This window comes from Borostomias antarcticus (assembly GCF_949987555.1).
Source record: "Borostomias antarcticus genome assembly, contig: scaffold_63, whole genome shotgun sequence".
Taxonomy (NCBI): domain Eukaryota; kingdom Metazoa; phylum Chordata; class Actinopteri; order Stomiiformes; family Stomiidae; genus Borostomias; species Borostomias antarcticus.
Genome location: NW_028176448.1, coordinates 624,752 through 637,053, shown reverse-complemented (window position 1 = coordinate 637,053; position 12,302 = coordinate 624,752). Strand labels below are relative to the sequence as shown.

General features: G+C 44.9%; 1 protein-coding gene across 1 annotated transcript; it reads right to left on the bottom strand.

Annotated features, from left to right (window-relative positions):
- Positions 1–3,516: 3,516 nt before the first annotated feature.
- LOC311328481 (D-2-hydroxyglutarate dehydrogenase-like) lies at positions 3,517–6,270 on the bottom strand (the record flags this gene model as incomplete). Its single annotated transcript, XM_084462445.1, has 1 exon — positions 3,517–6,270. The coding sequence occupies one exon, from the start codon at positions 6,268–6,270 to the stop codon at positions 3,517–3,519; it is 2,754 nt and encodes a 917-aa protein (XP_084318571.1).
- Positions 6,271–12,302: the final 6,032 nt, after the last annotated feature.

Below are 12,302 nucleotides of genomic sequence, written 5' to 3'. Positions count from 1 at the left end.
GAGCCGCACCCAATGTCATCTGTGTTGTTGCCGGGAGTATTACACCATTAAAAACCGTGAGTGCTGCCAGTACAACCGCTGCCACCGGCAGACATCATTGATCAGTGGCACCATGCTGAAAGCTGGCAAACTGCCATTTACCACTTGGTTTCTAGGCATATTTTTAATGACTCAGACCAAGAATGACATATCGGGCATAGAGTTTTCGAGATAGCAGGTAATCTATTATAATGCTGCTTAGCGCCTGAAACACAAGCTTATGTAGGTAATGAAAGAACAGGCTGACAGCTGTCCCCTGCAGGGTTATGTGCATATGGATGATTCCTGCTGTGGTGGTGAAAAACATGGAGGCAAATTGGGAAGGGTGTGGTTTCCTTGCTACGACGCCACATTCATTAGTTCTCCATGATTACGAAGGCGAGAGCATTCCTTATAGTAGTTCCAATACGCCTGTCAATCTCTACTTGAATCCAGTGAGCGTAGCTTCAACACAGCCTCTGCCCCTTGCAAACTCCACTTTGCCTAGGTTAGATCCATACGGTCATTGATCAAATGGTGGCAAGTTCCATCAATGACTCCACTGGCAATCAGATAGTCAGTATCCAAGCCTTGTCATAGCAGAGTCATGGACGTTTTTTTGAAGATAGTCTGCACATTTATCAATGGCCTACAGTTTTGTCAGACCCTCTTGCTCACACTTTGCCGGATTACCATGACCACCTTGTCAGACTCTCCCCTGAGTATCTTCAGGGACCGTTCTGCCACCCAGGTTTTAATAGCCTCATTCACCTTGTCGTGTAAGCAGTGACCGGCTTTTCACAGATATTTGAGTACATGGATAAAGTCCATGATGATGGTTGCCTTAACTCCCTTCTTTTTCATAATCCAAGTAATAAGTTTTCGCTGATGTGGCTGCCCATAAATAACAATGACTCACTGCCGTTTCTGCTCATGATCTAGCCTTGGCGCTTCCTCGAAAGCTTCGTCTATGACTTCTTCCGCCTCTCTTTCTACACTGCTTGCACTCTCTTATTCTTGGCTGGAAGACGGGATTTAACAACGTTGTCGCTCTTTCGATCCATACCCATGAGCTACTCTGCCGTTCGAGCATTGGGTTTTACCATATAAACGGTAGCTACCTGTGTCATTCGGTTGCGATCTTTCTTCTATTTAGGACTGAGTTTGGTTTGCAGCTTCTGCTTACTCTTTTTCGCGGTATTCCGTGTTGCTTACCTAACCCATTCCTGACGTATCACCAAGCCTTTACCGTCAAAACTGAGGATCTGCAGGTCTTCTGTTTGTTCAATCACAATCTTGAACTACTCGTAAAAAGGATCAAAGGCTTGAGTCGTATTCGCTGCCAGTTACATAGCCTGTCGTTGTCCAGCCATACCTTGGCAACTCTCACGATGTCGTTTAATCGTTCGATAATAAGAGCGATGTGATATATATCTGACAATTTTTTCCTAATGCTATCAGAGTACTTGTCAATATTGAGGTTTAACTAAGCATTCAGCGGAAACACGCTTGATTGCTTCAGCTGGCTGTAACTGCGACGCCTGTCTTGGATAGAACCAAACAAGCTGGTCAGTTGTCGTGAGGTATTTTTTCTAACGTGCTTTCTCTGCTCACCGTCGCTACTCGTTGCAGACGATTGTTGTGGCTCATCATTTGCCTGTTTATCCAGATACTCTTGGAGGAGAAGGCGCAACATTTCGTTGCCTTCAGTTCTGATATAGCGCTCTATGGTGCATGCTCTTGTTGGAGAGTTGATTCAAGGTGCTGAATGATAACGTCCAAATGATTACGAACTGGTGAGAAGAATGCATAATCGATGGCATTGGCGTAGAATGCGTTCACAATCGACAGTGTTATGTAGTTATTGGTTTGACGACGTTATATCATCATAAAACCGTCTATTTTTCGTTACCGGATATATCGAAAACCATGATGTTTTAGCGGCTGCATTGTTGAATCAAAAGAACCACACCACTTCTTTTTCATAATCTCGGTAATCAGTTTCCGCGGATGAGGGTGCCCATAAATAACAATGACCCACTGCGTTACTGCTACGGATCTAGCCTGAGCGCTTCCTTGAAAGCTTCTTCTATCACGACTTCCGTCTCTCTTTCTACACTGGCCAACACTCTTTTATTCCTAGCTGGAGGACGTAATTTAACGAGAGTGCGACGAGATAATCCCTTGCGCTACATAGGATTCATCCTTTTTGTACATATTCATGCGACAGGAAAAGAGTGATTTAAAACTTTATTGGCTGGCAAAGGCTAGAATGAGCCATTGGCCACTTTTCAAAAAAAACAACATTATGCCTAAAACCCTTAAAATCCAAGGGATGTAGCCAAAAATGTAGAGTCTAACTAACGTTAATTTAACAACGTTGTCGCTCCTCAGATCCATATCTATGATCGATTCTGCCGTTCGAGGATTGGGTTTTACCGTATAAACGGTGGCTACCTGAGCCATTCGTTTGCGATCTTTCCTCTCTCTTGGACTGAGCCTAGTTTGCAGCTTCTGCTGACTCTTTTGCGCGTTCTTTCTAGTTGCTTCCCTCAACCCTTCTTGGCGCATCACCAAGCCCTTATCGTCAAAACTGAGGATCTGCAGGTCTTTTGTTCGCTCAATCCCAACCTTGTGCTGTTCGTAAAAAACCTCAAGGTTTTGAGCCGTATCCGCTACCAGCTGCATAGTTTGTCATTTTCTAACCATACTTGGGGAACTTTCACGATATCGTTTAATCGTTAGATCATAAGAGCGATACATCACATCACTGACAATTTTTCCCTAATGCCATCAGATTACTTATCAGTATTGAGGTTTAACTGAGAGTCCAGAGGAAACAAGCTTGATTGCTTCCGCTGGCTGTAACTGCGACGCCTGACTACGACAGAATCAAACCAGAGGTTCAGTTGTCGTGAGGTATTTTTCTGACGTAATTTCTCTGCTCTCCGTAGCTACTCGTTACCGACGATTGCTGCGGCTCATCATTGGCCTGTTTATCCAGATACCCTTGTAGGAGGAGTCGCAACACTTTGTTGCCTTCAGTCCGGATATAGTTCTCTATGGTCCATGTTCTTGTTGGATAGTGGATGCAAGGTGCTAAATGATAGCGTCCAAATGATCACGAGCTGGTGAGAAGAATGAATAATCGACGGCATCGGCATAGGATGCGTTCACAATAGATGGCGTTATGTAGTGATTGGTTTGACGACGTTATATCGTCATAAAACCGTCTCTTTTTCGTTACCGGATATATCGCAAACCCTGATGTTTTAGTGGCTGCATTGTAGTATAAAAAGAACCACTCCAATTGATATAAGACAGCTATCTACTTTTATCCTAGGGGTTGGATTGGTATCCATCTGGCCTAGATCGCTGAAAATAACTCACTGTAAAAAGGGAAGCACCACTTTTCTTAGTGTCTCTGTGTCTCTGTGTCTCTGTGTCTCTGTGTCTCTGTGCCTTTTGTGTCCTCGGGTATTGTGGTTCAAAAAGAGTCTAACTAGCTGACTGATGCCTCATCACCCGCAGAATAGCCTGAATCGGGTGTGGAATATTGCCATCACCATAACGCTTCACTTGGCTCCGGCAGGAATAACCGGTAGCAACCAGTTTGCCACTGTTCTCATGGTTTTGGACGACGTCTTTCCAACTCATGTCATATATCTTTCGAGCGATTTCCTGATTACTGGTTTCATGGCCATAGATGCCTGCCATGCCACAGCAGCCGGTTGCCTTGTAGGTGAGTTTCAGCCCAAGATCACTAAATAGTTGTTGCCATTGAGTGGGGGCGGCAGGAATATTGGACGTTTCTGTGCAATGTCCCAGCAGGATAAATTCTTCAGAGGTTTCTCTGGAAAGGTTTATTTGCAACTGTCGTAGTATTTCTGACTGTTTGGAAAACCATTCGGACAGCAAAAGCACTTCAGGAGATTCTTCCCCCATCACTTCTTTGTACTCATCCCGATACGTCAGCGTTACAGCCACATCAATACCCATCAGGCTGATACCGTTGTCAGCCAGTTTTTTCAGCTCTTGCCCATTGGTGTTGGCTATTTTTTCAAATCGGCTAAGGAATCCATAGACATGTAGCACCTTGCCATTGGGTTTATAAGGTGCGATCAGAGGGCGATAGCCAAGGCGAATTAGTAACTCCACCAGATCTGTCAAAAGAGGTGTCTCAAAGAAGCTGGTAAAAGCATCCTGAATAATGATAACGGTTTTATCACGCTCACTGTCTGGGATCGCATCCAGTAATGTTTGGTTAGCGATGGCTGCACCAGCACGACAACAGTCGTTAGTGGGTGATGAGCTAGTAATCGCAGGGATATCCTGAAGGCCAATGGTTTTACCGGCAATGCTGTTGGCGACTGACCAGCCCATGACTAGGTTGTAGGCAGGCTTGAATTTTGCCAGTACGGGCAGCATTTGCTCCAGAAGGCCTGCAACGTGATGCTTGACCGGTCTTGGGTAGCGACCATGATACAGTTCAAAATAGCGTGAACGAAGATCAGGAATATTTACCTGAATTGGACATTGGCCTGCACAGGATTTACAACTCATGCAGTTATTTAGGGCACCATAAACCTGATGGCTGAAGTCTTCTTCCCCTAGCCATTTCTTCACTATGTTTATCAGCTTCTGGCCGCCGTTATGCAATGGGCCTGCCTGACGAATGCTCTGGCTTTCGCCGGAAACATCCACACTCGCAGCGGTCTGTAGACGGAGCCATTCTCTCACAAGGTCGGATCGACCTTTCGGGGATTGAATCCGGTCATAGGTCGCCTTCCAAGTGGGACACATAGCGCTGTTTGGATTGTAGTTAAAGCAGGCTCCGTTACCGTTACAGTAAAGGCTGCTGGTGAAGGCTTCGAAGGCATTACGGTCGATGTCGCGGTCTTGTTGACCCCTAGTAGCCACTTCATCAATTTTCAAGAGTTGAACCGATTCAGGCATGGTAGTGGGTGTAGCAATTTTCCCCGGGTTTAGCTGATTGTAAGGATCGAATACACCTTTAATTTCCTGCAGTACCGGATACAGATCCGCAAAAAAGTCCGGCGCGTATTCTGAACGAACGCCCTTGCCGTGTTCGCCCCAGAGCACTCCATCATAGCTTCTGGCCAGTGCGGCGACTTCATCACTGATTAAACGCACCAGTTTTTCCTGTTCAGGGTCTTTCATATCAATGGCAGGGCGAACATGAAGAACACCAGCATCCACATGGCCAAACATGCCGTAAGTGAGCTGGTAGCGATCAAGCAGTGTGCGGAATGCCAGAACAAAGTCAGCTAGATTTTCCGGAGGGACTGCAACATCTTCTACAAAAGGTATTGGTCGTGCGTCGCCTTTCACATTGCTCAGCAGCCCAACGGCCTGTTTACGCATATTCCAGATTTTTTTGACATTGCCAGTCCCCATAACCACTCTAAAGCCAGAGCGCCAGATACTGACTGGTTTTTCAAACTCTGCTTTCAGGCGATCGATTCCATGTTGAATCTCAGCTTCATCGGCGCCGATAAATTCAACAAAATTAATACCGTCGATATCGTTACTTTGTTCGGGGAAAAAGTCTCTGACGCTTTCCCAGACACTGTCTGAACGTGCCAGTCCCAAGACTCTGGAATCAATGGTTTCAATGGAGTCAGGTTTTACTGCCATTAATGCTTGGGCATCCTGCAGCGAGTCCTGAAAACTTTTGTAGAAAACCAAGACCAGTGCAGAATGTTTAGGGATAGGGAGCAGGTTTACCTTTATTTCACTGATGATGGCCAGCGTTCCCTCAGAGCCACAGAGAATCGCATTCAGATCGTACTGGTTATCGTTATTAACGATATTGGCAAGATCATAGCCAGTTAGGTTTCGATTCAGATTAGGAAATACTTCAGACACCCGTTGTTTATGCTGGTGATGTGTCTTTTTCAGTGTGTTATAAATCTGACCGATGCGATCTTGCCGCTGACACAACTGTTCAAGTTGATCATTATCGACAGGCGATGAGTTCCATACTGTGCCATCAGCAAGCACTGAGGTCAGCTCAAGAACATGATGGCTGGTTTTGCCATAAACCACAGAGCCCTGGCCGCTGGCATCGGTATTGACCATTCCCCCAACTGTTGCTCGGTTGCTGGTGGAGAGTTCAGGGGCAAAAAAGAGTCCTTGTTTGGCAGCCAGCTCATTGAGGTAGTCTTTAACCACCCCTGATTGAACTCTGGCCCAGCGCTCTTCCGTATTGATATCCAACACATGGTGCATATAGCGGCTTGTATCGACCATAAAACCTGAAGTCAGGGACTGACCATTGGTTCCGGTTCCTCCTCCACGGGGAGAAACGACAACCTGCTGAAAGTCTGGCTTATTGGCAAGCGTGAGAATGTTGCTGATGTCTTCAGTGGAGCGTGGGTAGAGTATCCCTTCTGGCAGCACTTGATAGATCGAGTTGTCAGTTGCCAGAACGGTCCGGTCGGCATAGCCCAGCTCGATATCCCCAGTAAAGCCTGCAGAGGCTAATTCTCTGGCAAAGTGACTATATAAGGTATTTGTTGTTTCCTGATCCAGCCTGCTAATCACAGCTTTACTCCCCTTCAATCCCGTGTGGTATTGTACGTAAAGCAGTAAAGTGAAACCATTGTTGAATGGCTTTCGGTAATATATTTACAGCATTTATCACTGTCCTCATTTAGATCAGTTTTGTGGATCCAAAGGTCTGTTCTCCCATAGTTCACCACAAAAATGGCAAGTATAGTTTTGATGCTCTGCTTTGAACCACCTTGTAAAACAGTCGTTATGTATAACGTCATGGTGTTCACCATGACGGCAGTTGAGTTTAAAAAATGGTGGATCTTACCTATGACAGAGAATGCATTCTGTTCCATTATTAACTTCCTCTGGTATGGTTGGTCGTAAACTGTTTTCTACCACCTTTTCTAAATGATATTGATGTGGTTCCCTTGCTACGACGCCCCATTAATTAGTTCTCCATGATTACTAAGGCGAGAGCATTCCTTATGGAAGTTCCAATACGCCTGCCAATCTCCACTTGAATCCAGTGAACGTAGTTTCAATACAGCCTTTGTCTCTTGTAAACTACACCTTGTTCCGATTAGATACATACGGTTATTTATTAAATAGAGGCAAGCTCCCCGAATGACTCTCATTGGCAATCGGATAGCGAGCATCCAGCGCCTTATCGTAGCAGAGCCTAGGACGGTTTTATTGAAGATAGTCCCCACACTTATTTATGGCTCCCAGGTTTGTCAGACTTCTCTTGCTCGCACTCTGCCGGATTCCCATGGTCATCTTGTTAGATTCTCCCTTGAGTATCTCCAGGGATCGTTCTGCCCCCAGCTTTCAATAGCCTCATCTACCTTGTATGTAAGCAGTGACCGGCTTTCCACAGATATTCAAGTACATAGATAAAGTACATGATGATGGTTGCCTTAACTCACTTCTTTTCCATAGTCTAAGTAATCAGTTTCTGCTTATGATGGTGCGCATCAATAACAATGACCAACTGCCGTTCTTGCTCCTGATCTAGCCTGAGCGCTTCCTCTAAAGCTTCTTCTATCACGGTTTTCACCTCTCTTTTTTACATTGGGCCACACTCTTTTATTCATGGCAGTAGGACGGAATTTAACCAAGTTGTTGCTCTTCCGATCCATATCCATGACCGATTCTGCCGTTCGGGGATTTTGGTTTACTGTATAACCGGTGGCTACCTGTGCCATTCGTTTGCGATCTTCCTTCTTTCCCGGGATGAGTTTGGTTTGTAGCTTCTGCTGGTGTGGTTCTTTTGATACGACAATGCAGACGCTAAACATCATGGTTTTCGATATAGCCGGTAACGAAAAAGAGATGGTTTTATGGTGATATAACGTCGTCAAACCAATAATTACAGAACGCCGTTTATTGTGAACGCATCCTACGCCAATACCATAGATTATTCATTCTTCTCTCTAGTTCGTGATCATTTGGATGCTATCATTCAGTACCTTGAATCCACTATACAATAAGAGTATGGCACCATAGAGAGCTATACTCGTACTGAAGGTAACAAAGTGTTGCGTCTTCCCCTCCTAGGATATCTTGATAAACGGGTCAATGATTAGCCGCAGCAATCGTAGGTAACGAGTAGCGACTGTGAGCAGAGAAATCACGTTAGGGAAAATACCTCCCAATAACTGGACAGTTTGTTTGGTTCTGTCGTAGTCAGGTGTTGCAGTTACAGCCAGAGAAGCAATCAAGCCTGTTTTCGCTGGATGCTAAGTTAAACCTCAATGCTGACAAGTACTCTGATGACATGAGGGGGAAAATTGAAAACGATGTGATGGATCGAACGATGAAACGACATCGTGAGAGTTGTGCAGGGGTGGTTGGAAAACGACAGGCTATGCAACTGGTAGCGGATACGGCTCAAGACTTCGAAGCTTTTTACGAACAGCGCAAGGTTGGGATTGAGCAAACAGAAGGCCTGTAGATTCTCGGTTTTGACGGTAAGGGCTTGGTGATGTGCCAAGAAGGGTTGAGAGAAGCAGCCAAGGAGAACGCGCAAAAGAGTCAGCAGAAGATGCAAACTAGGCTTAGTCCGGGAGAGAAGAAAGATTGCAAACGGATGTCACAGGTAGCAGAGTTTATACGGTAAAACCCATCCTCTAACGGTAGAATCGGTCGTGGATATGGAGCGGAAGAGCGACAACGTTGTTAAATTCCGTCCTCCAGCTAGGAATAAGAGAGTGTGGCCCAGTGTAGAAAGAGAGGCGTAAACCGTGATAGAAGAAGCTTTCTAGGAAGCGGTCAGGCTAGATTAGGAGCAAAAACGGCAGAGGTCCATTGTTATTTATGGGCACCTTTATCAGCGGTAACTGATTACCGGGATTATGAAAAATAAGGAAGTTAAGGCAACCATCATCATGTACTTGAATATCTGGGGAATGCCAGTCACTGCTTACACGACAAGGGGATGAGGCTATTGAAAGCTGGGTGGTAGAACGGTCCCTGAAAATACTCAGGGAAAGTCTGACAATGTGGCCTTGGGAATCCAGCAAAGTGCGAGCAAGAGTGGTCTGACAAAACGTGAGGCTATTGATGAGTGTGCAGATTATCTTCAAAAACTCGTTCTAGGCTCTGCTACGACAAGGCGCTGGATGCTGGCTATCAGATTGCCAGTGGAGTCATTGAGGGAGCTTGCCCATTTGTTCAATGACCATATGGATCTAACCGGAGCAGAGTGGAGTTTGCAAGGGGCATAGGCTGTGTTGAAGCTACGTTCACTGGATTTAAGTGGAGGTTGGCAGGCGTATTGGAACTTCCATAAGGAATGCTCACGCCTTCGTAATCTAGGAGAACTAATGAATGTGGCGTCGTAGCAAGGGAACCACACCCAGCTTCTACTAACTCTTTTGCGCGTTCTTCCGGGTTGCTTCCCTAACCATTCCTAGGCGCATCACTAAGCCACTACAGTCAAAACTGAGGATCTGCAGGTTTTCTGTGTGCTCAATCACAACCTTGCGTTGTTTGCAAAAAGCCTCAGAGTCTTGAGCCGTATCAGTTACTAGGTGCATTGCCTGTTGTTTTCCAACCATACCATGGCAACTATCACGATGTCGTTTAATCGTTAGATCATAAGAGCAATCCATCACAGGGTTGACAATTTTTCCCTCATCTCATCAGAGTACTTGTAGTATTGAGGTTTAACTGAGCAGTCAGCGGAAACACACGGGTTGCTTCCGCTGGCTGTAACTGCGAAGCCTGACTACGACAAAACCGAACAAGTTGGTCAGGTGTTGTAAGATATTTTTTCCGACGTTATTTCTCTGCTTCCTGTAGCTACTAGTTACCGACGATTGCTGCGTCTCATCATTGGCCTGCTTATCCAGATACCCTTGGAGGAGAAGGCTCAACACTTAGTTGCCTTCAGTCCGTATATACCTGCCTATGGTGCCATGTTATTGTTGAAGAGTGAATTCAAGGTGCTGCATAATAGCGTCCAAATGATCACGAGCTAGTGAGAATAATGAATAATAGATGGTATTGGCGTAGGATGCGTTCACAAGAGACGGTGTTATGTAGTTATTGGTTTGACTACGTTATATCATTATATAAACATTTCTTTTGCGTTACTTGGTATATCGAAAACCCTGATGTTTTAGCGGCTGCATTGTTGTATCAAAAGAGCCACACCCAACGATTTTGTCAGTAGAGGCCATGACCCGATGAAGGTCGTGGTAAACCATCAAAACTGCGCAGTTTCACGATCCCGTGATTCATTACGGATATAGGGGATAAGCTGATAACGCTCTTTCTGGCCTGTAACATTAACTCCATGGACAGGTTTGTCAAGTATCAGAATATCCGGTTTATGAAAAAGTGCCAGTGGCAGCAGAACTCTTTGGAGTTCACCACCTAGAAGTGACTTAATTGGTGATTGTAGAACATGGGGAACACCTAGGAGGCTACAACCAGTTAGCCTTAGGAAGCGATTTACGGTTAAAGTAATTGAGTCGTTGATATGCAGTCTCTGAGGCATATACTCAATACGAAGCCATTTTTTTACCGTTCTTTGGCCTGAATATGGTTCTTGCCAACCAAGAGCAATGCGTACTAGAGTTGTTTTGCCAGCCCCCTTGGAGCCAATCATAGTCACGATTCCACCAGATATACCTGCAGGGTGACACCTGTCAGCACTTCTTTGTTCTGGAATTTCATACAGATATTGCTCAACTCTATCAATGGTTGATTCATACCTAACGTTAGTTTGATGCTCAGAAAGCCATTGGTAACCATTCTGTTAGTACTGAAGCATCAATATGTGGTTTCCTAGGCTTCCGTGCATAGGCAATCAATCTTGCCATCAGGGTTACAGCAAAGTTAAATGGTGAACGATGTCGAGTATGTTTGATTTGTGGAATATTCTTCAACTGATCATTTACGCTTTCTATTGCTGCCAGTTTCCGCAACATCACTTTATCAAAGGCCTTAAGCTCTTCTGGCTTCATATTTTTCCTGACTTTCGTTGCTAGGTTAAGGACTTTCTCCTGCAACTAAGCTACCAATTTCTCAAAGACATAGCCTTTATCTCCATCAATCCAACTAGCTAACTATTCGATGGGATTTGGTACTGGCTTACGGTCATCGGTGTTAGCCGTTGTCAGGCAAAATGATAGAATTGCTATAATATGGTTAATGATAAGGTGTAACTTAAAATCAAACTTTCAACCTGTAGATGTTTCCCCCCGTTTAGCCTCTTCACTGAAAACCTTGTGGCTGTTGATCCTATGGTTGTCACAGACAACGATGGGCGTCTATTCAATGAATGACAGGCCAGTGGGTTGTCACATGCACTGAGACTTTAGAGATAAACCGTTAGTGGTATCAAAGTATGTTTCATGAGTTCTACAAAGCGGTTGTAGGAGGCTAGGTACGGGGAATAGTTTGATTTATGTTGTGTGATCAGTCGCTGGTAATAGTGGTTGAAATTGCGAAAGGCACTCTGATGGTCATTGTTTCACTGAGCGATAGCTTGGATATCACTGGAGGTGTTTTTGAATGACAGACTAGTTATCTATGCTATTGTGATTCAAATGTTATGTGGAAATCATACACATCACAGAATACACTGACAATAGACACGGGAGCCTCCAGTTCGTTATCTCTGGTTTGGTATCCGAAAGATAGCTAAGTGGCTTGGGTTCCACTGTTTTTCACCATCGAACTCACGTTAACTATGTTCTACAGTTGGTACACAGTCCTGCCAGCTCAATTGAAGTATTGGTAGCAGTAAAATCGTGATTACTGGCGCAGGCCTTCAATGATTGATTAATAGCTGGGTCTTCGATCTCCATGGTTGTGCGACATTTAGTACAGATTAGAAAGCAGCTGTTATGTTGAATACTAGGGTGACAGCAGCCTATATAAGCATTGATGGAGGATAGTCGATGGACTAGCCATTGCTCCTGAAGGAAATCCATAGCTCTGTATACCGTAGGTGGCTGAGCTGGGTTTGACTCTCCCTGAGTGAGTTCTGCCAATATTTCATACGCCCCAACAGGGCAATGACTCTGCCAAACCAGCTCCAACACCTTTTCTCTTAAGGCTGTTAGGCGAACACCACGGCTTTTGCACAGAGATTTGGCTGCATTTAAAGCATATTGAATACAGTGCTCGTGGTTATGAGTTGTGTATGGGCTAAAATGGTTTGTCATGCAGTTCCTAATAAAAAATATTAACGTAATGTTATTGCAGTATTTAATAGCTGCGCGGCATGCTGAGGCGCACTATCGTTTCATGGT